Source organism: Mustela erminea, chromosome 5 (assembly GCF_009829155.1).
Source record: "Mustela erminea isolate mMusErm1 chromosome 5, mMusErm1.Pri, whole genome shotgun sequence".
Taxonomy (NCBI): domain Eukaryota; kingdom Metazoa; phylum Chordata; class Mammalia; order Carnivora; family Mustelidae; genus Mustela; species Mustela erminea.
In genome coordinates, this window is record NC_045618.1 from 33,370,534 (window position 1) to 33,396,460 (window position 25,927).

Below are 25,927 nucleotides of genomic sequence, written 5' to 3' on the forward strand. Positions count from 1 at the left end.
TATTGAACCACCCAGGTGCCCCAAGATTTCATTCTTTTTTATGGCCGAGTAATATTCCATTATATATATAATGGAATATTAATGTCCACCTTTTTTATCCATTCATCAGTTGGTGGACATTTGGGCTCTTTACATAATTTGGCTTTTGTTGATAATGCTGCTGTAAATATTGGGGTGAATGTATCCCTTTGATTAGTATTTTTGTATCCTTGGGTAAATATCTAGTAGTGCTGGATCATAGCGTAGTTCTATTTTTAAAAAAATTTTTTTTAAAGGTTTTATTTATTTATTTGACAGAGAGAGATCACAAATAGGCAGAAAGGCAGGCAAAGAGAGAGGGGGAAGCAGGCTCCCGATTTAACTTTTTGAGAAACTTCCATACTGTTTTCCAGAGTGGCTGCTCCAGTTTTCATTCCCACCAATAGTGTAATAGGGTTCCTCTTTCTCTGCATCCTTGCCAACACCTCTTGTTTCCTGTGTTGTTAATTTCATCTTCTTACTGTTTTAATTTCACAAAAATTTGGCTTCATTGGTGGCATTCTTTCTTGTTTTTGCTTTATCCGTAAGAACTTTGGGTGCAGGGTGATTATATTTGCCTGATTTTTCTGTCCATTTTAATTCAGCTTTGTTGAGGTTCCTTCAAATATAAAGAAAGAACTTGATTCCAATCTCAGGTACTTTAGAAACATTTGAGATAGTAGAGGATAAAATAATTTTTTATTGGTACTCTGCATTTTAAATTATTAGTATAATAAAACTTGGAAAAAAATCTTTGGCAAGTTGCTATTTTAGAAACTGTCCAGATTAGGATGATAAAATGTAATATTATGTGGTCTTGATGAGACTGTTTTCAAGACTGTTTCTAGACTAAGAGTTAGGGTTTTATGTTCTAAATGATGTAATGAAATGATTTAAGCCTTTCCTGAGCATCAGAAAGTGAAGATTGTGTAATATGATTTCTAAATGTTTCACACTTTTTATGTTCCAGTTCTTTTGCCACGAAAATGGTTTGCACAGTTTTGAACACATACTATCCATGCTGATGGGACAGAGTCCAATATGAATATAAATGATGGAGGAAGACGACGCTTTGAGGATAATGAACATACATTACGTATATATCCTGGGACAATTTCAGAAGGGACTATCTACTGTCCAATTCCTGCCAGAAAAAACTCCACAGCTGCTGAGGTGATTGACTCTCTTATAAACAGACTTCATCTTGACAAAACAAAATGTTACGTTCTTGCAGAAGTAAAGGAATTTGGTGGAGAAGAATGGATACTCAATCCAACAGACTGTCCAGTTCAGCGAATGATGTTGTGGCCTCGGATGGCTTTGGAAAATCGCCTGAGTGGAGAGGACTATCGCTTTCTTCTGAGAGAAAAAAACCTTGATGGATCAATCCATTATGGTAGTCTGCAGTCATGGCTACGGGTGACAGAAGAACGCCGCAGGATGATGGAACGGGGTTTTCTTCCACAGCCTCAACAGAAAGACTTTGATGATTTATGTAGCTTACCTGATTTGAATGAGAAAACTCTTTTAGAAAACCTACGAAATCGCTTTAAGCATGAAAAAATTTACACCTATGTTGGCAGTATTCTAATAGTTATTAACCCATTCAAGTTTCTTCCTATTTATAATCCCAAATATGTCAAAATGTATGATAACCACCAATTGGGAAAACTGGAGCCCCATATTTATGCTGTGGCTGATGTAGCTTATCATGCCATGCTTCAGCGCAAAAAGAATCAGTGCATCGTGATTTCAGGAGAGAGTGGTTCTGGAAAGACTCAAAGCACAAACTTTCTTATTCACCACCTTACTGCTCTCAGTCAGAAGGGATTTGCCAGTGGAGTGGAACAAATTATTCTTGGAGCTGGACCAGTGCTTGAGGTAAGTGAGTAGAAATACTTTTCTTACTCTTACATGTTTATAAGATATAAACTGATATACTCTGACATGTTTATCTTTCAAAAATAAATAAAAATTTGGTAGATATGAGAAAATGAAACTAGAAGTATAGATATAATTTTTAGTTACCAAGGAAAAATGGAAGATGGAAAGCAAAAAAGGCAGTGTGGAAGTTTAAAGGGTGAGACAGTGGCAGTATTTTTTTCAAAGGTGTTTTTGGGTCATAGTGATGAAGAAGGAGATGATTGGAGTCATAGGTATCCTCCTGTAAAGGGAAATAGCAAGGGCAGGACTTCTGTCTGTAATTGGGTTGTGGAATTAGGTGGTTGGGAAAAATATTCTTATCAGTATATTTGTATCCTTGTAACTTTAACGTGTGCCTAATATTGAATTCTAAGCGTTCAGTTTGAAAATGTAAAGAATATGGGAAAAAATTTAGTTCTGTAATGTTTTAGATGTAATATTACCAAAGGTAGAAAGGAAAGAAATACCATTTTTGTTTTAGAGATGAAAGGAAAAGGTAATACTACATTTTTAAAAAAGATTTTATAGGGGAGAGAGAGAGTGCATGTGTGAATGGGAGGAGAGGCAGAGGGAGAGGGGCCAGCTGACTCCCCACTGAGCGGGGAGCCTGAAGTGGGGCTCAATACCAGGATCCTGAGATCATGACCTGAGCTGAAGTCAGATTATTTTTTAAAAGGGATTTTATAAGGCTTAATTGAGATACACTAAACCGCACATATTGAAAATGTACAATTTGATAAAATTTGATATTTATATATACTAATTAAACCATCACGACTACAATCAAGATACTGAATATACCCATTATCCCTAAAGTTTCCTCATATCTCTTTGTAATTCTCTTACCTTTACCTATCCAAGTTGATTAAAGTTGGCTGTTCATCCTTTCTGATGGCTGAGTAATGTTCCATTGTGTATATGGACCACATTTTCTTCATCCATTCATCTGTTGAAGGGCTTCTTGGCTCTTTCCATATTTTGGCTATTGTGGACATTGCTGCTATGAACACTGGGATGCATATGGCTGTTCTTTTAGCTACATCTGTATCTTTGGGGTAAATACCCAGTAGTGCAATTGCTGGGTCATAGGGTAGCTCTATTTTTAAGTTTTTGAGGAACCTCCACACTGTTTTCTAAAATGGCTACTCCAATTTGCATTCCCACCAGCAGTGTAAGAGGTATCCCCTTTCTCTATTTCTCCAGCATTTGTTGTTTGTTGGTGTGTCAATTTTGCCATTCTAACTGGCGTAAGGTGGTATCTCAGTGTAGTTTTGATTTGAATTTCCCTGATGCCAAGTGATGTAGAGCACTTTTTCACGTGTTTGTTAGCCATTTGTATATTTTCTTTGGAGAAGTGTCTGCTTATGTCTTCTGCCCATTTTTTGACTTGATTATCTGTTTTTTGGGTGTTGAGTTGGGGAAGGTTTTTTTTTTTTTTTTTTTTTTTTTAAGATTTTGTTTATTTATTAGAGAGCGATCACGAGTAGGCAGAGAGGCAGGCAGAGAGGGGGAAGCAGGCTCCCCACTGAGCAGAGAGCCTGATGCAGGGTTCGATCCCAGGACCCTGAGATCATGACCTGAGCCAAAGGCAGAGGCTTAACCCACTGAGCCACCCAGGTGCCCCAAGAAGTTCTTTATAGATCTTAGATATCAACCCTTTGTCTGTATGGTCATTTGCGAATATCTTCTCCCTTTCAGGGTTGCCTCTTTGTTTTGTTGACTGTTTTCTTTGCTGTGCAGAAGTTTTTTATCTTGATGAAGTCCAAAAGTTCATTTTCGCTTTTGCTTCCCTTGCCTCTGGAGACGTGTCTTGAAAAAAGTATCTGTGGCCGATGTCAAAGAGGTTACTGCCTATGTTCTCCTTTAGGATTTTGATGGTTCCTATCTCACATTGAGGTCATTCATCCATTTAGAGTTTATCTTGTGTGTAGTAAAAGAGAATGGTCCAGTTTCATTCTTCCGTATATAGCTGTCCATTTTTCCCAGCACCATTTATTGAAGAGACGTCTTTCTTCCTTTGGATATTTTTTTCCTGCTTTGTTGAAGATTAGTTGACCATAGAGTTGAGGGCCCATATCTGGGCTGTCTATTCTGTTCCATTGATATATATGTCTGTTTTTGTGCCAGTACCATGCTGTCTTGGTGATCACAGGTTTGTAATATAGCTTGAAGTCAGGCAACTTGATTCCCCCAGCTTTGTTTTTCTTTTTTCACATTTCCTTGGCAATTTGGGATCTTTTCTGGTTCCATACAAATTTTAGGATTGTTTGTTCCAGCATTTTGGAGAATGCCATTGGTATTACTTTGCATTTTATAATGACTAATGCTATAAGCATATTTTCATGTGTTTATTTGGCCTCTATGTATTTTCTTTGGTGAAATGTTTGTCAAAATTTATTGTCCCCAATTTTTTACTGGGTTTTCTTTCAGTGTTTTGAAAGTTTTTTGTGTAGTGGGTGCAAGTCCTTTATCACATATATGTTTGCCCACATTTTCTCCCAGATTTAACTACCTCTTTTTTTTTTTTTTAAAGATTTTATTTATTTATTTGATAGAGAGAGATCACAAGCAGGCAGAGAGGCAGGCAGAGAGAGGAGGAAGCAGGCTCCCTGCTGAGCAGAGAGCCCGATGCGGGGCTCGATCCCAGGACCCTGAGATCATGACCTAAGCCGAAGGCAGCGGCTTAACCACTGAGCCACCCAGAGGCCCCTTTTTTTTTTTTAAATATAGTTGACAATATGTTATTTTAGTTTCAGGTGCACAACTTAGTGATTCCAAATGTTTTTAATATTGTGCTGTGTTTACCATAAGTGTATCTACCATCTATCCTGATACATTGCTATTACAATATCATTAACTATATTCCTTATGCTGTGCCTTTTATTCCCATAGTTTGTTCATTCCGTAAATGGAAGCCTGTATCTCTCACTTGCTTCACCCATTAGGCCCAGCCTTCCTCCCCTACCTCTCTGGCAACTATCAGTTTGTTCTCTGTTTATAGGTTTGGTTCTGCTTTTCGTTTCTTCTTTTTTTCCCCCTAGATTCTTATGAGTGAAATCATATGGTATTTTTCTTTCTCAGTCTGACTTATTTCACTTAGTGTAATATCCTCTAGGTCCATCCATGTTGTCTTAAATGACATGATCTTCTCCTTTTTTTATGGCTGTGTAGTATCCATTTGTATGTATATACATCACATCTTACTTATTCATCTGTTGATGAACACTTAGGTTTTTTCATGTCTTGGCTATTGTAAAGAATGTTAGAGTAAACAAAGGAGTGCATATATCTCTTTGAATTAGTGTTTTTGTTTTATTTACTTATTTTTTTGGACAAATACCCAGTAGTGGAATTATTGAATTGTATGGCATTTCTATTTTTAATATTTTGAGGAACCTGCATACTATTTTTCATAGTGGCTGTACCAATTTAAATTTCTGCCAACAATACAAGGGTTCCTTTTCCTCCACATTCTCACCAACGCTTGTTATTTCTAATGTTTTTGATAATGGCCATTCTAGCCAGGTGTAAGTTATTATCTGATTGTGGTTTTGATTTGCATTTTCCTGATAATGAGTGATATAGATCATCTTTACATATTTCTGTTGGCCATCTTTATCTATTCAGGTCCTCTGTCCAATTTAGTTGGATTATTTTTTTGATGGTGTTCAAGTTTTTTCTGTATTTTATTTTTATTTTTAAAGTCTTTTTTTTTTTAAAGATTTTATTTATTTATTTGACACAGAGAGAGAGAGATCACAAGTAGGTAGAGAGGCAAGCAGAGTATTTTTTATTTTTTAAAGTTTTTTTTTTTAATTTATTTGACAGAAAGAGACAGTGAGAGAGAGAACACAAGCCGGGGGAGCGGAAGAGGGAGAAACAGACTTCCCGCTGAGCAGGGAGCCCGATGTGGGACTCGATCCCAGAACCCTGAGATCATGACCTGAGCTGAAGGCTATTGCTTAACCAACTGAGCCACCGAGGCACTCTGAAGTTTGTTTTTTTTTTTTTTTTAATATATTTTAGATATGAACTCCTTATTAGATTATCATTTGCAAATATTTTCCCCCTCTCAGTAGGTTGTCTTTTTGTTTGATGGTTTCTTTCACTGTGTGAAAGTTTTTGTTGTTTTTGTTTTGTTTTGTTTTGTTTTGGTGTGGTCCCAGTAGCTTGTTTTTGTTTTCCTTGCCTTATGAGATATATCTAGAAAAATGTTGCTTTGGCCTGTTTTCAGGGAAATTACTATTTGTGTTCTTTTCTAGGATTTTATGGTTTCAGGTCTTGTATTTGGGTTTTAATCCAATTTGAGTTTATTTTTGTGTTACAGGGAGGTCAGTTACATTCTTTTGCATGTTGTTGTCCCGTTTTCGTAGCACCATTATTGATGAGACTGTCTCATGTTATGTATTTTTGCTTCGTCATTGATTAATTGATGTATAAGTGTGGGTTTATTTCTGGGCTCTCTCTTCTGTGCCATTGATTTATGTGTCTGTTTTTGTGTTGGTACCATCCTGTTTTGATTACTACAGCTTGGTGAGGTATATGTTGAATTGTGAAATTGTGATACCTCCAGTTTTGGTTTTGTCAAGATTGTTTTGGTTACTCCAGGATTCTTTTGCTTCCATAGAAATTTTACTGTTATTTGTTTTGGTTTTTAAAAAAAATGCTTTTGGTATTTTGATAGGTATTGCATTGAATCTGTAGATTGCTTTGGGTAATATAGATATTGTAATAATATTAATTCTTCCAATCTGTGAGCCTGGACTATTTTTCCATTTGCTTGTGTCATCTTCAATTTCTTTCATCAGTGTTTTATGGTTTTGGAGTATAGATCTTTGACTTTTTTTGTGAAGTTTATTCATGGGTCCTTTCTTCTTTTTGGTGCAGTAGTAAATGGTATTTTCTTAATTTCTCTATCTGCTGCTTTGTTATTAGTGTATAGAAATGCTACCGATTTCTGGGTGTTAATTTTGTATCCTTCAGCTTTACTGAAGGTTGCTTTTTAGTGTCATTTTTAAGATTTTTCTGTGTATGTCATTTGCAAATAGTGATGGTTTAACTTCTTTACCAATGTGAATGCCTCTTCTTTTTCTTGTCTGATTGCTGTGGCTGGGACTTTTAATACTGTGTAGCAAGAGTGTGCATATTTGTCTTATTCCTAATCTTAGAGGAAAAGCTCTCAGTTTTTCACCATTGAGTGTGATGTTAGCTGTGGGTTTTTTTTTTTTTTTTAAAGATTTTATTTATTTATTTGACAGACAGAGATCACAAGTAGGCAGAGAAGCAGGCAGAGAGAAAGGAGGAAGGAGGCTCCCCACTAACAGAGAGCCCGATGCGGGGCTTGATCCCAGAACCCTGGGATCATGACCTGAGCCACCCAGGCGCCCCAGCTGTGGGTTTTTTATATATTGTGTTTATTATGTTGAGGTATGTGCCCTCTAGCCCCACGTTTTTGGGAGTTTTTATCATCAGTGGAATTTGAATTTGTCAGATGGTTTTTCTGCACCTATTGGGATGACCATATGATTATGATCCTTGGTTTTGTTGATGTGGTGTTATCACATTAATTTGTGAATACTGAGTCATTCTTACAACCCTGGAGACAGTCTCACTTGGTCATGGTGCATGATCTTTTTAATGTATTGTTGTATGTGGTTTGGTCATATTTTGTTGGTGGTGTTTGCCTTTATATTCATCAGGGATATTGGCCTGCAGTTTTTTTTGGGTGTGGGTGGTGTCTTCTTTTGGGTTAGGCATGGCGTGATCCTGGCCTCATGAATGTATTTGGAAGCTTTGATGAGGGTAGGTATTAACTCTTTTTAAAGTATTTGATAGAATTCACTCGTTGATCCTTCTGGTCCTGGACTACTTCTTCTTCTTCTTTTTTTTTTTTTTTTAATTTTTTTTCTGGACTTTCTATTCAGTTTTTTAAAATCTATGTATGTTTGCGTTTTTTTTGACTGTATTCTCCTGTTTTCATTATTATAGCTTGTAATAAGGTTTGAAATCAGAAAGTATGCCTCTAGCTCTGTTCTTTTTCAGGATTACCTTGGTTATTTGGGGTAATCTATGGTTGTATACAAATTTTAGGATTGTCTTTTCTACTTCTGTGAATAGTGCCATTAGGATTTTGATAGGAATTGCAGTGAATATGTAGATTGCTTTGTAGTCTGGACATTTTAACAATGTGAATTCTTCCAATCCATGAGCACAGAATATCTTTGAATTTTTTGTGTCTTCTTCAGTTTTTGTCATGAGTGTCTTATAGTTTTCATTGTACAGATCTTTCACCTCCTTGGTGAAATGTCACTCAGATTTAACCCTCTTTTAGTAGTATCTTTTGAAGAGCAGAATTTTAAATTTTGATGAAGTCTAATTTAGCCATTTTTTTTTCTCTTCTGGATAAGAAAACTCTGACTAATCCATGGTTGCAAAGATGTTCTCTCTCTCTCTCTCTTTTTTTTTTTTTTTAAGTTTTATGGTTTCAGGTTTCGCATTCAGGTCTGTGATCCATTTTGAATTTATTTTGTATATAGTGTAAGGTATAGATCCAATGTTTTCCTGTGAATATCTACTTGTTTCAAGATTATTTTTTGTTGAAGTGCTATTTTTTCTTTACCTTAGTGCCTCTGTATCTTTGTCAAAAAATTGTCCATATATATGTGGGCTTATTTCGCATTCTCTATTCTGTTCTACTTATTCATTTGTCTTTATGATAGTGCTATGCTACTTTCATTATGTAACTTTATAATAATTTTTGAAACTAGTTTTATTAATCCTTCTTTTGCTTAGTTGTTTGGATATTCTGACTTTTGCATTTCTGTATGAATTTTAGAACTAAATTGTCAGCTGTCTCGTAAAGTTTTTTTTGGACTTTGATTGGCATAGTGTTAAATCTGTAGTTTAATTTGGAGAGAGCTGAAATATGCTAACAATACTAAGTCATGTGAATCATGAACAAGTTTTATTTTCCCACTTATGAAGATCATCTCTAGTTTCTCTCAGTAGTATTTTGTTGTTTTAATGTGGAGGACTTTAACATATATAGTAAGTTACATTTGTCAGTATTTTTGGATGCTTTTATAAGTGGTATTTAAAAGGTTTCAGTTGTTAGTTCCTAATACATAGAGATATAGGTGATATTGGCACTTTGATCTTGTATGATACAAACTGGCTAGATACAAATATTCTGACTTTTTTAAAGTTTTCTTTGGATTTTCCGCATGGGAAATCATCTTTGTGGTTAAAAAGACAGTTTTCTTTTTTTCCAATCAGGATTTCTTTTTTCCTTCAGATTTCACTGATTATGCCAATATGAATATAAGTGGTGAAAGCAGCATTCTTCTCTTGGGGAAAAGAATTCAGCTTTAAACATTAAGTATGATGATAGCCGTTGGGTTTTGTGTAGATGCTCTTTGTTAGATTGAGGACCATTCCCTTTTTTTTATATATAATTAAAAAAATTTTTTTATAAACATATAATGTATTATTAGCCCCAGGGGTACAGGTCTGTGAATTGCCAGGTTTACACACATCACAGCACTGACCATAGCACATACCCTCCCCAATGTCCATAACCCTACCACCTTCTCCTGACCCCCCTCCCCCCAGCAACCCTCAGTTTGTTTTGTGTGATTAAGAGTCTCTTATGGTTTGTCTCCCTTCCAATCCCATCTTGTTTCATTTATTCTTTTTTTTTTTTTTAAAGATTTTATTTATTTATTTGACAGACAGAGATTACAGGTAAGCAGAGAGGCAGTCAGAGAGAGGAGGAAGCAGGCTCCCTGCTGAGCAGAGAGCCCAATGTGGGGCTCGATCCCAGGACCCTGGGATCATGACCTGAGCCGAAGAAGGCAGAGGCTCTAACCCACTGAGCCACCCAGGCGCCCCTGTTTCATTTATTCTTTTCCTACTCCCCAAACCCCCCACATTGCCTCTCCACTTCCTCATATCAGGGAGATCATATCATATGATAGTTGTCTTTCTCCAACTGACTTATTTCACTCAGCATAATACCCTCTAGTTCCATCCACGTCGTCGCAAATGGCAAGATTTCATTTCTTTTGATGGCTGCATAGTATTCCTTTGTATATATATACACCACATCTTCTTTATCCATTCATCTGTTGATGGACAACTAGGTTCTTTCCATAGTTTAGCTATTGTGGACATTTTTGCTCTAAGCATTCGGGTGCACGTGCCCCTTCGGATCACTACGTTTATATCTTTAAGGTAAATACCCAGTAGTGCAGTTGCTGTGTTGTAAGGTAGCTCTATTTTCAACTTCTTGAGGAACCTCCATGCTGTTTTCCAGAGTGGTTGCACCAACTTGCATTCCCACCAACAGTGTACGAGGGTTCCCCTTTCTCCACATCCTCGCCAGCATCTGTCATTTCCTGACTTGTTAATTTTAGCCATTCTGACTGGTGTGAGGGGTGGTAACTCATTGTGGTTTTGATTTGTATTTCCCTGATACTGAGTGGTGTGGAGCACTTTTTCATGTGTCTGTTGGCCATTGGGATGTCTTCTTTGCAGAAATGTCTGTTGGTGTCCTCTGCCCATTTCTTGATTGGATTATTTGTTCTTTGGGCATTGAGTTTGATAAGCTCTTTATAGATTTTGGGTACTAGCCCTTTATCTGATATGTCGTTTGCAAATATCTTCTCCCATTCTGTCAGTTGTCTTTTGGTTTTGTTAACTGTTTTTTTTTGTTGTGCAAAAGCTTTTGATCTTGAAGTCCCAATAGTTCATTTTTGCCCTTGCTTCCCTTGCTTTTGGCGATGTTCCTAGGAAGAAGTTGCTGCCTGTGTGTTCCTCAAGGATTTTGATGAATTCCTTTCTCTCATTGAGGTCCTTCATCCATTTTGAGTCTTATTTTCGTGTGTGGTGTAAGGAAATGGTCCAATTTTATTCTTCTGCATGTGGCTGTCCAATTTTCCCAACACCATTTGTTGAAGAGACTGCCTTTTTTCCTTTGGATATTCTTTCTTGCTTTGTTGAAGATTAGTTGACCATAGAGTTGAGGGTCTATTTCTGGGCTCTCTATTCTGTTCCATTGATCTATGTGTCTGGTTTTGTGCTAGTACCATACTGTCTTGATGATTATAGCTTTGTAATGGAGCTTGAAGTCTGGAATTGTGATGTCACCAACTTTGGCTTTCTTCTTCAATATTTCTCTGGCTATTTGAGGTCTTTTCTGGTTCTATCTAAATTTTAGGATTATTTGTTCCATTTCTTAGAAAAAAATGGATGGGATTTTGGTAGGGATTGCATTAAATGTGTAGATTGCTTTAGGTAGTATAGACATTTTCACAATATTTGTTCTTCCAATCCATGAGCATGGAACATTTTTCCATTTCTTTGTGTCTTCCTCAATTTCTTTCATGAGTTCTTTATAGTTTATTGAGTATAGATTCTTTTCCTCTATGGTTAGGTTTATTCCTAGGTATTTTATGGTTTTGGGTGCAATTGTAAATGGGATTATCTCCTTAATTTCTCTGTCTTGTTGTTGGTGTAAAGAAATGCAATTGATTTCTGTACATTGATTTTATATCCTGACACTTTACTGAATTCCTGTACAAGTTCTAGGAGATTTGGACTGGAGTCTTTGGGTTTTCCATATATAGTATCATATCATCTGTATAGAGTGATAGTTGACTTCTTCCTTGTCAGTTTGGATGCCTTTAATTTCTTTTTGTTGTCTGATTGCTGAGGATAAGACTTCTAGTACTATGTGGAATAGTGGTGGTGATAGTGGACATTCCTGCCATGTTCCTGACCTTAGCGGAAAAGCTCTCAGTTTTGGGAGAGAGGGAATCTTATGCAGGCTTTCCCCCAGCATGGAGCCTGATGTGGGGTTGATCTCACAACCCTGAGGTTATGACTTGAGCCGAAATCAACAGTCAGATGCTCAACCAACTGGGCTACCTAGGTGCCCTGCCATTTGTTTTTTTATATCCTGTACTCTTCCATTACTACTTTCTATTATGTCACGGAGATGTTTTCTAGCATGCCATTTTAGTTTTGTTGTTGTCTCTCTTTTTAGGTTTTTTGGTTATTTTTTTTAGTGGTATTCCTGAGCATTCCAATTAACATTGGAATAACATTGGATTACTACCAACTTAATTTCAATAATATGCAGAAACTTTCTTCTGTATAGCTCTATTCCTTTCCCCCTCCTTTGTGCTTTTATTTGCATATAAATAATTTTCAAATTATTTTTCTACATTGTTATATCCATACACATAGGTTTCTTTTTATTGTTTTATGGAATTGTCTTTCAGGTCAGGTAGGAGGAAAAAGGTTACAAAATATTTGTACTGTTTTGTATTTACATTACATTTATCTTTGCTTGTGTTCTTTATCTCTTCATATAGCTTTGCTTCATTATCATGTGTGTTTTTAGCTTGAATTACTTCATTTAGTGTTTTTCATAAGGCCTATCTGCTGAATGTATTCTTTCAATTTTTGTTCATTTAAATGTCTTATTTTCTCCTTTAATTTTAAAAGATAGTTTTACTGGACACAGAATTCTTGGTTGACAGGCTTTTCTCAGTGATTTGAATATATAACTCTACTGTTTTTAATTCTTAATGTTTTATTTGGAGAAATTAGGTGTTATGCTTATTGAGGAACTTTTATATGGTATGTGTTGCATCTCTTTTACTGCTTATAAGAACTATTCTTTTTTTTACGATTTTTATTTATTTGAGAGGGAGAGCACATTGCTGAGGAGAGATCCTGATGCAGGGCTCCATCCCAGGACCCTGTGATTATATAAGAACTATTCTTTCTCTTTTAGCTATTTGATCATTATTTGTCTAGGTGCAGATCTTTTTTTAGTTTTGGATGCTTGGAGTTTGTGAAGGTTGGTGGATATGTAGATTATTGTTTTTCATGAAATTTGGGAAGTATTGGGCCTTTCATTGTTGAAATATTCAGTTTATGTTTCACTGTATCCACTTGCTATGTCTCTATGAAAGCCCCTCCAATGAATTTTTCATTTTAATTAATATATTTTTCAATAATGAAATTTTTATAATTTCTACCCCTTCACTGATATACTCTATTGTTAAGGTATATTTTCATACTTTCCTTTAGTTGTTTGAAAATATTTAAAATAGCTGATGCAAAGTTTTGGTTTTGTAGGTCCAACATCTGGGTTTTGCCAGGGAAGTTTCTATTTATTGCTTTTTTTTTTTTTAAATTTATTTATCAATTTGGCAGAGAGAGATCACAGGTGGGCAGAGAGGCAGGCAGAGAGAGAGAGGAGGAAGCAGGCTCCCCGCCAAGCTGAGAGCCCGATTTGGGACTCGATTGCAGGACCCTGAGATCATGACCTGAGCCAAAGGCAGAGGCTTAACCCACTGAGCCACCCAGGCGCACACTGCTTATTGCTTTTTATAAAATTTTCCTGGTCTATGCTTTTTCCTCTTTGCATGTCTTACAATGTTTTGGTGAAAAGTGGGCATTTTTATTAATGCAGCGTGGCAGTTCTGAGAATGAGGTTTTTCCCTCCTCCCAGGATTTGGTTGTACCATGACTTCTCTGGAATAAGTTTGTGAATTCTGTTCTTTTTCCTGTGCGGCCTTTACATTCTTTCTTCATTTAGCTTAGTGGTCAGATAATTGGACAAGGATTTTTTTTTAAATGTCAGGAAGCAGTTAGGCTCCCAGTTTCTTCTGTGAAGTTCTGTGTGCTTCTTGGATGCTTGTCAACATTTAACCAGGTAATTGTCAAATCTGCCTTACCTTTTACTTCCTGTTTACATAGAACTTAAATATCAAATCAGAGATCTCACCTCTTTACTGAGCATGTGTATATTTCTGGATATGTGCACAGTCCTGCACCAGTACAACACTTTTTACATTCCCTAGAATATTTCATTTCTTTCTTTCTTTATTTTTTAAAGATTTTATTTATTTATTTGTTTATTTGAGAGAGAGAGCACAAGCCAGAGGGAGAAGCAGACCCCTTGCTGAGCAGGGAGAGTGACAGGGGGCTTGATCCCAGGATCCTGATTCTTAACTGACTAAGCCACCCAAGCGTTCCGATTTCAGATCTTTAAATGCCCCTTTTGTATAGGTCATTCACTAACTTTTTCTTTTAAGTTGTTTGGTTGCCTCATTTTTTGCCTCATTATCTTATTGCTACCTTAGGCAGTTTCAGTATTTAAACAATTGCCTCTGATTGTTTTTAACAAACATACATGGTGAAAAGGTTGTCTTTTTTGAGTGAGCTTCAAGTCCAGTCAGGTAAAGATAATCCTTTGAGTGAGGTTTTCCAGGAAAATGCCATATAAAATTCTGACAGTTACCTGTGAGACAGGGCTTAGGCTGTAACCCTGTTCTGTTTCTTCAGTGGCTTCTAGGCTGCCTTTTAAACAGAGTATAATTACAGATTACATTTCTCTTCAGCATGGAGCTGGGGAGAGGGATCTCCCTAGGTAATGGATAAGTTAAAATGCCACAATGCCTGTTTTTCTTACTGAGATTCAGCTGTTTTCCTTCATTAATTGTTCCTCTACAAAGGATTATTGTAAGCTTTTAATAAATTTCTAGAGTTGTCAAAAAGTCTATTTAGATAGTTTTTTGTTTTATTTCTCTCATGAAGAAGAGGATTTTCAGAGATCTTTATAATTTTCTCTGACCTCAATTTCAATGATCTATTCAAGAGATTTAAGTATCTATTTACTTTTGTAGTCGCCATTTTTGCTGTTCTCCATTCTGTATGCTGATCCATATTTTAGTATGATCCTTCTGCCTGAAGGACTTTCTTCAATGTTCCTTTTAGTATGGGCTGACTTATGAAAATTTTCAGATTTATGTATCAGAAATTGTCTTTTTTTGGCCTTAATTTTTTAATGATTTACTTTTTTTAAGGCAATATTTAAGTTCTTAAAAGAGTTAAATTTAAATAGAATTAAAATTTCAGTAAAATTTATGAATTTTAAAACATTAATTTGGGTAACCATCTCTCTACAGTCTAAATACAGAAAAGTTCCACTACTTCATTTGAAACTCCTTCATACTACTTTATCTTCATTTCCTCTTACTTCTCTCCCATACTGATTTGTGGGAACTACTGGTCTGTTTTCCATTGCGTGTTTTTTTTTTTCCCCAAAATGTCACAGAAGTGGAATCGTATAGTAAGTTAAGTTTTGAGACTAGTTTCTCTCATTTAACATTTTATCTTGGAAATTCATTCAGATTGTTGCATATGTAGTTCAACAGGGGATGATTTTTGAAAATTTTAATTTTAAGAAACTTTATTGGGATATATAACTTAAAATAAAATATAGCCATTTAAGATTTATAGTTCAATGATTTTTGATAAATGTATATACACTTTTATAGCCACCATCATATGGTGAAGCTATAGAATATTTTTATTACTCTTTGTGCCTTTTTATACTTCTCCCAGCTTCATCCCATTCCCAAACAACTCTGATCTTCTTTCTGTTACTGTTGTTTTGTCTTTTCTAGAATATCATAGTACAGTATGTACTCTTGAGTCTGGTTTCTTCCACATGTCATAATGTTTTGATACTCATCAATATTGATGTATGAACCAGTTTATCTTTATTGCTGGGTAGTATTCATTGCATTGTGTATACTTTGGTTACAATTTAGGCAGCTTATATATTTTTAATTCTTTTTAAAATATACTGTAGCTTTGTTTTAAGTTGATGTGATAAAGTGATATATTACACTGTAGTGAGATTTTATTTCATTTATACTATTAAAATTGCAATTATTATGATGTAATTTTTCTGTTTCTAGCTCCTATTTATTTAATTTTAAGATTTTAAAAATACAGAAATATATTAAGAAAGTTTTTGGCTCTCAAAGGTAAAAGTTAAATTAATTTTAAGGAGTGTTAAGTTTTCAAAATAAAGATTTATTTTAATGAAAAGCATAAAGTACTTTCTGCTTGGTTTTATTTCAACTATTAGTTGTTCTCTTTTACTTTTCCTGAACCATATGAGCCTCAAGTTAAAGAGAATTACATTTGAGCCAACCTAAGCAAGATTTTCCATTTTTAAAAATGAAATTAATGAGAACTGTTTATTTTGACAGGCCTTTGGAAATGCAAAGACAGCTCATAATAACAATTCAAGTCGTTTTGGCAAATTTATTCAAGTAAATTACCAAGAAACTGGCACCGTACTTGGGTAAGTAGCAGTAGCAGGCTTTGGAGTATGTTTATATTTTCACCATTTTCTCTTCATAATCCATTGGTTGTTCGTTTGCTGTTTAATGAGAAGACTGACATTGGTGTCTGTATTCAATTTTTTTCCTCTAAACTGTTTTTCTTTTTTTTCTTTTCTTTTTTTTTTTGGAAAATTGAAGCCTGAAAAAAGTTCAAAGTATAGTGTAACACATATATCTGTAACTTAGATTTGCTAATTGTTAACAGTTTGCTGCATTTGCTTTTTTCTTCTGTATTATGCATACATTCATTTTTCAAAATTGCTTCTGAGTATAAGTTGGGCATATAATTTGACTCCCCACAGGAATCAGAGCCACATTTTCCTATATGATGATGTTCTATTAAAAAAATTTAATTTTGTTACAATAACATTTCTTAAACAGTCTGTAAATAGAGTACTTCTGTTTTTTTCCAGCAATATTCTTTCTAACTTTTAAATATCTAATAGACTTTATTTTTAAAACCATTTTAGTGTCACAACAAAAATGGGTAGAAAGTACAGTGCGTTCCCATATACTTCTTCACCCTAACCCTCAGCCTCCCCTATTAATAACATCTTGCATTGTTGTGTTCCATTTGTGTGATATGTTCTTCGGGCTTTGACAATTGTATAAAGACATGTATTTACCATTACGGTATCATGTAGAGTACTTTTACTGCTCTAAAATCCTCTGTGGTTTGCCTTTTCACCCCTTCTTACCCAGTAACCCTTGGCAACCACTTAACCTTTTTATAATACCCCAGTTTTGCCTTTTCCAGAATGTCCTGTAGTTGGAACCATATAATATATAGTCTTTACAGTTTGGATTCTTTGCCTTAGCACCATGTATTAAAGTTTCCTCCATGCCTTTCATGGCTTGATTTTATTGGGTTAATGTTAAATGTATATATTAATTTGGGGATAATTGACATCTTTGTGCTATTTAGAAATGCTTTTAAATTTTTTGTATTTCTTACTGAATTTATTCCCAGGCATCTTATTTCAGTGTTTTACTGTTATTAAAAATGTGATTTTCTCTAGCATTATATCTTCTAGTTGTTTACATATATGAAAGTTATTAATTTTTATATTAAGCTGTATCTTGTTATTCTTACTGAATTGTTTTATTGTTTACATTAGTTTTACTACTGTTTCCTTGACCTTTTCTTGGTATATTTGCAAAAATAGATATTTTTTTCTGTTCTTCTGTCTTTAATTATTTTCTTTCTCGTCTGATTCCAAATAGTATTGTTTCCGACCTTTATGTGAATGACTTTACTTTTCTCCACAAAGTAAAATACTGATTTTAGGGCTTTTTGTCACATTAATGAGTTCAACATTGATTTAAATTTTCTGTGAGTGGTTTTTTGAGTAACAGAATGATATTGCATTTTATCAAATGCATTTTGAGCATCTGTGACAATCAGCATGATCTTCATTCTGAGATCTGTCAGTGTTATTATTTTCCTATAACAGAATCATTTTGTGTTCCTGGGAAAGCAATCCGACTTGGTCATACAAAGATACAATTTACACACACACATACATATATGTACATATATTTATGCACGCACATATAAATTGGTTGTTATATTCTGTTTCCTAGTTTTTATTTATGTTTCTTTGCATCCATATCAATAAATGAGATTGGTTAGTATTTTTCTTTTTATGCCATTTTAATTATGCTTTTCACTTCTGCTTTTAATTTAAAAATTTTGACCAAAACTATGTGTATTCTACCCACCCCCAAACCCTGCGAAACACAAAACAAGAAGGATAAGTACTTTAGTGGCGAGTTTCATAGCTCATTTCCTTTCTGATTTGAAAACCATGTTTCCAAAGGTATAACTGGAACTTTTACTAATAAAAATGGGATGCAGCCACATAGTCAAGTTGTACTTTTCTAGTATTTGATTGTGATACAAGAAATGTTGATAATAGGTTCAGTTGTATATGTTGCTTTGTAACTTACAATGTACCATTACATATATTCACTGATTCTTAAGACAGTTTCATGAGTTAGGAATGGCAGATATTTATTTTCCTATTTTATGAATGAAATTCTTGCTCTTAGATGTTAAGCGTTTATCTGAAAAGGTTAAAGGTTCTCTTACAATAGTGATGAGCAGAAATCTTTTTTTTTTTTTTAAGAAATCTTCATCTTGATTATTAAGTCAACATACACATACTAAAAAAATTTTCATATTGAATATTTTTAACTTAGCAAATATATATTAAACATTTTCATCTTTTTATCATTTACTAGGCAAACATTTATGGAGTACCAGGCACTGTGCTAAGTGTTGAGGACAAAAAAATGAACACATGTTCTCTGCCATTAAAGTTCTCATAGTCTTTTGGGGAAGATATGTTTACATAAGAGGATTATAGTAAATGAGAAGTATAGTGATAGAAACATGTGTTTGGAGAAGTTCACAGAAAACAGTATATGATTTTTATCTTGGGTCTTGAAAAATTGCTAAGCAGAAAAAGTAGGAAATCACTTTATCATTTGAGGGATTGTCATTAGCAGGTGATTGGAATCATAAGAGCTTGGTGTACTTGAGAGGAGGTAAGTTCAGTGGCTTCAGATTACGGACATGGTGCTCAGTTGACTTCAGATTGTGAATAAACCTCTAATGTATCTAATTTATCCTTTTTATTGGGAAGTAGATTTTAAAGATCTTATTATAAAAAAAGTCGAACACACACAGAAGTAAAGAGAATAGAAGGAATGCCCATTTAGATTCAACAATTATCACATTTTGCCATATTTGCTTTATCTGTTTTTTCTTTTTCTATGCTGATGCATTGAAAAGAAACCAGGGCGCCTGGGTGGCTCAGTGGTTAAGTGGCTGCCTTTGACTCAGGTCATGCCAGGGTTCTGGGATCTAGCATCTGTGGGAGGCCTGCTGTTCCTTCTCTCACTCCCCCTGCCTGTTTTACCTCTCTCTCTGTCTCTCTGTCAAATAAATAAATAAAATCTTTTAAAAAATAAAATTAAATAAAAAGAGACTATCCCAGGTAGACGTAATACCAGTTTATCCTTATGTACTTTAGTATGAGTAGCAAGTGAAAGTAGAAGAATAACATGAGTAGATCTTATTTTAGGGTAAATAACTCTCTTAGCAGTATAGCTCAAGAATTAGGAGGAAGGAGAAATGTCTAGGAGCATATTGATATAGTTGAAAGAGGGAGCCTTTGTAGTTAAAATAGACCTGGCTTCAAATCATAGTTCTGCTGTTTAATAGCTGCATGATCTTAATATCTATGAGTATCAGTTTCTATACTTGTGAAATAGGCTGTAATACTTGCTATGCAGAGTGGGTATAAGAATTTAATGTACTATGTAGAACCTAAAATACAAATGAATAAACAAAAAGCAAAAATAGACCTATAAATACATAGAACAAATTGATGGTTGCAGAGGGAAGGAAGGTGGTAGAATGGGCAAAATGAGTGAAGGGGAGTGGATATACAGGCTCCAGTTATGGAATAAGTAAGTCATGGGATTAAAAGGCACCATGTATCAATGATATTTTACTAGGGTATGGTGAGCATAGTATAATTTGTAAACTTATTGAATCAATGTGTTATATACCTGAACACCTGAAACGTAATGTGACATGTGTCAACTATACTCAAAAGAATTTAACATATTAGTTTATGTCTCCCATTTTAGACAGATAAGAACCTGTTTGAGTAGTCTAGACTATTGGTGATGGTGGTGACTTGGAGGAAGTGATGCGTTTTAATTACTGGTAATAGTAGTAGTAGTAGTAATGAGTTTGCAAAAAGGGCATATTTGAGGTTCATTTTATGAATGGAGCCTGTTGGATAGAGAGTATAGCCTGTAGAATTAGAAGTGGAAGGAAGAGCACAGACAGTGCAGCCAGGAGTGAATGGCATGCTTGAGGGAATAACCTGTATTTGCAAGTGACTAAAATACTGAGCGTGCAAGAGGAGGGAACTGATGGGAATAGAAGCTCAAAAGTCAGATTTTGACTCCACAGAGGTTTGTGCTGTGTTATTTGGTTTCAGTAGTGTAAAGCTTTTAAATTTCAGACTGTAAGATCCCCCTTTTTGGAGTTTAACTGATTGATTCAATTTGGGTAAGAGGTATTTGGAGACTTGAAGAGGTAAAGGCTGGATAAAGAGAATGACATAACAGAAATATATTTTAGTTCCTCATTACTTTCAGTATAAAATCCATTTTTCTGTCACATAGTATATTGGTCCTTCTTCTTCTAGTGCACTTGTGTATCTCATTCTCTAGCCAAGTTGAGTAATTATCTTCCCTGAGGTTAAATACCCTCTTTCTTTTATGCCTTCCCATAAAGCAGTTCTCCTGGTCTTCTTCTGGTCAGTCTTTCAGACTTCAAATTCATTTACTCAGTCAGTCACCAAATAGATTTTGTGAATGTTTACTATGTGCTGTGTACTCACCTTTCTGGGAATTGTTCCTTATATAATGTTTTCCTTCTTGGATTGAATCTTACCTGTCTCTCTTGATATAGCCATAATTTTTGATTATTGCTCTATAATAAATCCTATATCAACTCAGTATGATAGCCCCTTGTTTACATATTTCCTTTACTAGTCTGTAAGCCCCTTGAGAATAGTGTATCACTTATTTCCATATTTGAACAGTGCTTAGCACAGTGCCCAATTAATGAAAAGTTATTGAATAAATCAGTAAATAATAAATGATAAATAGATTCCAGAATGTGGCGGTAGCATAAATATGTTAAGAAAGTATGTCTTTGAGCCTATTTAGTCACCTGGCCAAAGTATAATATCTGAAAAAATGTGTAGTGGCATATGAGCCTGGAAAGAAAGTAAAGCCTATGCCATGGATGGGTCTTGTGTGCCATGTTTTGAACTTCTGAATTTATTTTGAAAGCCCCCCCAAGAAACAAGTTTATAAATTTAACATAGATAACACTAACAGCATTTATAACACAATTGTCATTGCAAGTGTACTAAAATGATCTGGGTGGTATTCTTTATACTTTTGCGTCTTCTCTGGAAAAATATTTACCTACCTTAAGCTTTATTATTTATATCAACCAATTTTATTTTTCTTCTAGTGCCTATGTTGAAAAATATCTACTGGAGAAGTCCAGACTCGTTTATCAAGAGCATAATGAACGGTACATATTTTTCTTAGTATAATTAGATCAAGTTAACATTTTTATTAATCAGATCAACTTTTAGGATGTTTGTATATTATGACCTTTAATTCAGCTTAACACCATGCATTGCTTTTCATATAATTGCTATTTCTGTCATGAGCAGAACATTGTACTTTTTCAGAGGCTGCTAGAAGGTTTTTTTAATAAGTACAAACATACCGTGTTTTATTGCACTGCACAGATACTGCGTTTTTTTTAACAAATTGGTTTGTGTTGAGCAAGTCTTTGGCACATTTTCCAGCAGTCTTTGATCACTTTATATCTGTCTGTCATATTTTGGTAATTCTTGCAATATTTCAAACTTTTATATTATTATTATATTTGTTATCGTGATCTGTGGTCCGCAATTATAACTGGCTGAAAGCTCAGATGATGGTTAGTAGTTTTTAGCAATACTGTGCTTTTTAAATTAAGATGTGTATGTTGTTTTTTAGACATAATGCTATTGCACACATAAGAGACTAAGGTGTGGTGTAGACGTAACTTACCTGCACTGGGAAACCGAGAAAATTGTTTGCCTCATGTTACTTTGAGATTTGCTTTGTTGTAGTAGTCTGGAACTGAACCCACAAGATCCCTGAGGCATGCCTGCATGTGGAACTGTTAACCTTTCTAAATTCTAGACAAACTGTCCGAACAGAAAACATGACTCAGGTCTTTATCTGACTGCTTTTCGTGAGCACTGTGTCTTCAGACTTTTTCCCATGCCTTGTTATTCTGTTTCTAATTTGAGAAAATTTTTAATAACACACTTACTTTCATTATATTATAATGAGGTATACAGGACTTCAGAGATTATATAAGTAACTTCCTACAGATTAAGAAACCTAATGTCGGGGGGAAAACCCCCCAAGTGTCAGAGAGATAAATGATTTCCTTCATGCTGCAATGAGAAAAATTAAGAGCCAGAGTTTGAAGTTAAAGAGACCTACATTCAAATCTTGAATATGGCTTTGGCATCTCATTTAACTTTTCTGCTTCTTTGATATTTATTCCCATTTTACAGATAGAAAACTTAGAGTTGTCTAGAGAAATAACATTTATAAAGTGCTTGTTATGGCCCTTATACATAATTATATTCAGTAACTGATAGGTAACATTATCTAATGAATATGACCAGGTTAGGACTAGAACTCAAGACTTTCCTGTTCTTTTTTTTTTTTTTTTTTTTTTTTTTTTTTGTGGCTAGCATATGAGGAAATCTAAATTAGAGGTTTTTTCTTCTTTTTTTAATGAAGGTAAGAGAGTTTTAGAAAGGAAGTAACTTCATAAAGTTTTGTAGAGTTAACAGATACTGCTATTAGAAGGTTGTTAGTAACTTCTTCCAACACGTTTTAATGGAGTAGTGGGAAAGGTTATTAGTAACTTCTTCCAACACATTTTAATGGAGTGGTAGAGATATAGCATGATTTCAGAGAATCACAGGTGAAGATTCAGAACTTAAAAACTGATTGTCTGTTTTGCTGGATTCTGTTTCTGAATGGATGTGTCATATTTAATGGTGTGTTGCTAAATGTGGGTTGCTAGTATTTTGTTGAGGATTTTTTGTGTCTGTATTCATAGGGGATATTGCTACAAGGTGTTCTGTTTTGTTTTTCCCTCCTGATGTCTTTGTTTGGTCTTGGTATTAGGATAATACTGGCTCATAGAATGAGATGGAAAAGTTTGGGAAGGATTCTTTTTAAATGTTTGCTAGAATTTGCTAGTGAAGCCATCTTGTTCTGGGTTTTTATTTGTGGCAAATTTTGATTACTAATCCAAACACTTTAGTTATTATACGTCTCTGTAGATTTTCTGTTTCTTCTTTAGCCAGGTTTGGCATTTTTTATCATTCTGGGAATTTTTTCATCTAGGTCATCTAATTTGTTGGAGAAAAAATTGTTTATAGTATTCCCTTAAAACAGTTTTTATTTCTGACAGGTAATAATGTTCCCTCTTTTGTTCCTGAATTTGAGGTCTACTCCTATCTTTGGGCTGCTATAACAAAATACCTCAGTCTAGGTAGTTTAAAAACAACAGAAATTTATTTCTCACAGTTCTGGAGGTTGGGAAGTCCAAGATCAAGGTGCCAGTATGGTTGCATTCTGATTAGAGCTCTTCCTGGTTCATAACTCATACCTTCTTGCTTGGTCCTCTTATGGTGGAATGGGTTAGGGAACTCTGTGGAATCTCTTTTATAAAATCACTAATCCCATTCATGAGGACTCCACTGTCATGATCTAATAAACCTCCAAAGGCCCCCACCTCCTAATATCATTACCTTTGAGGTTAGGATTTCAACATAGGACTTTGAGGGTTACAAATTCAGACCATAGCAATCTCCCCCACCTTTTTTGTCAGTTTAGATAAGAATGAGTTAATTTTGTTGATCTTTTAAAAGGACCAAGTTTTGGTTGATTTTTCTTTATTTACTTACTGTTCCCTATTTTATTTCTCTTCTCATGCTTATCACTTTTGTTTGCTTTGGGTTTAGTTTGCTCTTTTTTAAAATTTAAAAAAATTTTTTAGTTTCTTAAGGTGAATGGTTAGCTACGAGTTCCTTCTGTTTTACTGTGGGTTTGTAGCTCTAAAGACCTGTTTTAAGTCTTTAATGGTTCCCATATTTTGGCAAGTTGTGGTTTGGTTTTTATTTATCTATTTTCTTATTTCCTTTGTGATTTCTTCTTAGAACCCATTTTTATTTAGGAGTGTGTTTTTGAATTTCCATGTATTTGTGCATTTTGGAAATTTCTGTACTTCTGATTTCATTGTAAGATCATCAGAGAATATAGTTTGTATGATTTCAGTTGTCGTAGAGTTTAACATTTTTTAATCCGGAGATTGTTTCATTTTCCAGTGTTGAGAAAATATGTATCCTGCTGTTAGATGGAGTATTCTGTAGATGTGTTTTAGGTGTAGTTGGTTTTTAGTATTTTTCAAGTTCTCTTTTTCCTTATTGATCTTTTATCTTGTTACGGTTCTTTTCATTATTGAAAGTAAGTGTTGAAATATCTCAGTGCTATTGTTGAATTTTTTTTCTTTCTTCAGTTCTTTCAGTTTTTGTTTTATGTATTTTGAGACTCTGCTTTTATATGCATTTACATTTAGAATTGTTTTATCTTTCTGATGAATTGGCCCTTTTGTCATTATAAAATGTCCTTTGCATCTAGCAACAATTTTGGTCTATTTTGTTTGTCTATTTTGTTAGTATAGACACTTTAGTTTTCTTTTGGTTATGTCTGCATGGTATTTTTTACATCCTTTTAGTTTCAACCTATTTGTATCTTTGAGTCTATAGTGTGTCTACTGTAGATAGCATGTAGTTGGATTTTCTTAATTCATTCTGCCAGTTACTTACCTTGGGACTCATTTATACTTCATTTAATTGCTAAGATAGGATTTATGAATGTTATCTTGCTATTTGTTTTATGTATTTTTTAATGATGTTTTAGTCCCTCTATTCTATTACTGCCTTGTTTTGTATAAATAGATGTTTTCTGGTGTACCATGGGCATTTCTTTAATTAAATATTTCTTGAGTTATTTCCTTAATTGTTGCCTTGGCAATCTCAGTTAATATTTTAGCAGTCTTGTTTGGATTAATAACTTAATTTTGGTAATACACAAGTAACTTTGCTCCTATGTAGTTCTGTTCCTTTCCTCTTCTTTTGTAGTACTAAAGTCATATCAATTACATCTCTATAACAGTAGACCCATCAGTACAGTTAGTCGTTATTGTTTTTTGTTGGTGTCTGGTGTCTGGGACTATCCTAATTTCTCCTTTATTTTTGAAGGATGACTTTGGTGGGTGTATAATTTTTTTTTAAATCACAGTGCAGTTTAAAAAAATTAACATATAATGTATTGTTTGTTTCAGGGGTACAGCTCTATGAGTCATCAGTCTTACACAATTCACAGCACTCACCATAGCACATACCCTCCCCAACGTCCCTTACCCAGCCACCCTATCCCTCCCACACCCTCCCACACCCTCCAGCAACCCTCAGTTTTTTTTCCCCGAGATTAAGAGTCTCTTGTGGTTTGTTTCCCTTCTGGTTTCATCTTGTTTCATTTTCCCTCCCTTCCCCTATGATCCTCTGTCTTGTTTCTCACATTCCAGCTGATAATCTTTTATTAGGAATCCTTGATAAGGCATGTCTTCTAAGTGTTGATCTCTTTAATTTTTCTCCCTTGGAGTTTGTTGAGTTTCTTGAATGTGCAGGTTGTTTTTTCATCAGATTTGGGGAGTTTTGGGTCATTATTTTTTCAAATATTCTTTTTGCTCCTTTCCTCTCTTTTAGGGACTCCTTTTGTGCCACAGATACCTGAGGCCTGTTCAGCTTTCTTCATTCATTTTTCTTTCTCTCTTTCTCTCTCTTTCTTTAAAAAAAGATTTTATTTATTTGACAGGGAGACCACAAGTAAGCAGAGAGGCAGGCAGAGAGAGAGGGGAAGCAGGCTTCCTGCTGAGCAGAGAGCCCAACACGGGACTCCATACCAAGACCCTGAGACCATGACCTGAGCTGAAGGCAGAGGCTTAACCCACTGAGCCACCTAGGTGCCCTCATTTTTCTTTCTCTTCAGACTCGTTTCAAGAGCTGGCTTCAGGTTCCCTGATGCCT

The 25,927-nt window shown here is 34.8% G+C and overlaps 1 protein-coding gene across 10 annotated transcripts in view; it reads left to right on the forward strand.

Annotated features, from left to right (window-relative positions):
• The window catches only part of MYO9A (myosin IXA), a 280,827-nt gene that overhangs the window by 46,442 nt on the left and 208,458 nt on the right, over window positions 1-25,927 (forward strand). For all 10 annotated transcript variants that reach the window (XM_032342543.1, XM_032342540.1, XM_032342545.1 and 7 more), the window contains exons 2-4: window positions 989-1,899; window positions 16,020-16,114; window positions 21,223-21,285. In XM_032342543.1, coding sequence (XP_032198434.1) covers window positions 1,060-1,899; window positions 16,020-16,114; window positions 21,223-21,285 — 998 coding nt within the window. In that variant the 5' untranslated portion in view covers window positions 989-1,059. The remainder of the gene's footprint in view (window positions 1-988; window positions 1,900-16,019; window positions 16,115-21,222; window positions 21,286-25,927) is intronic.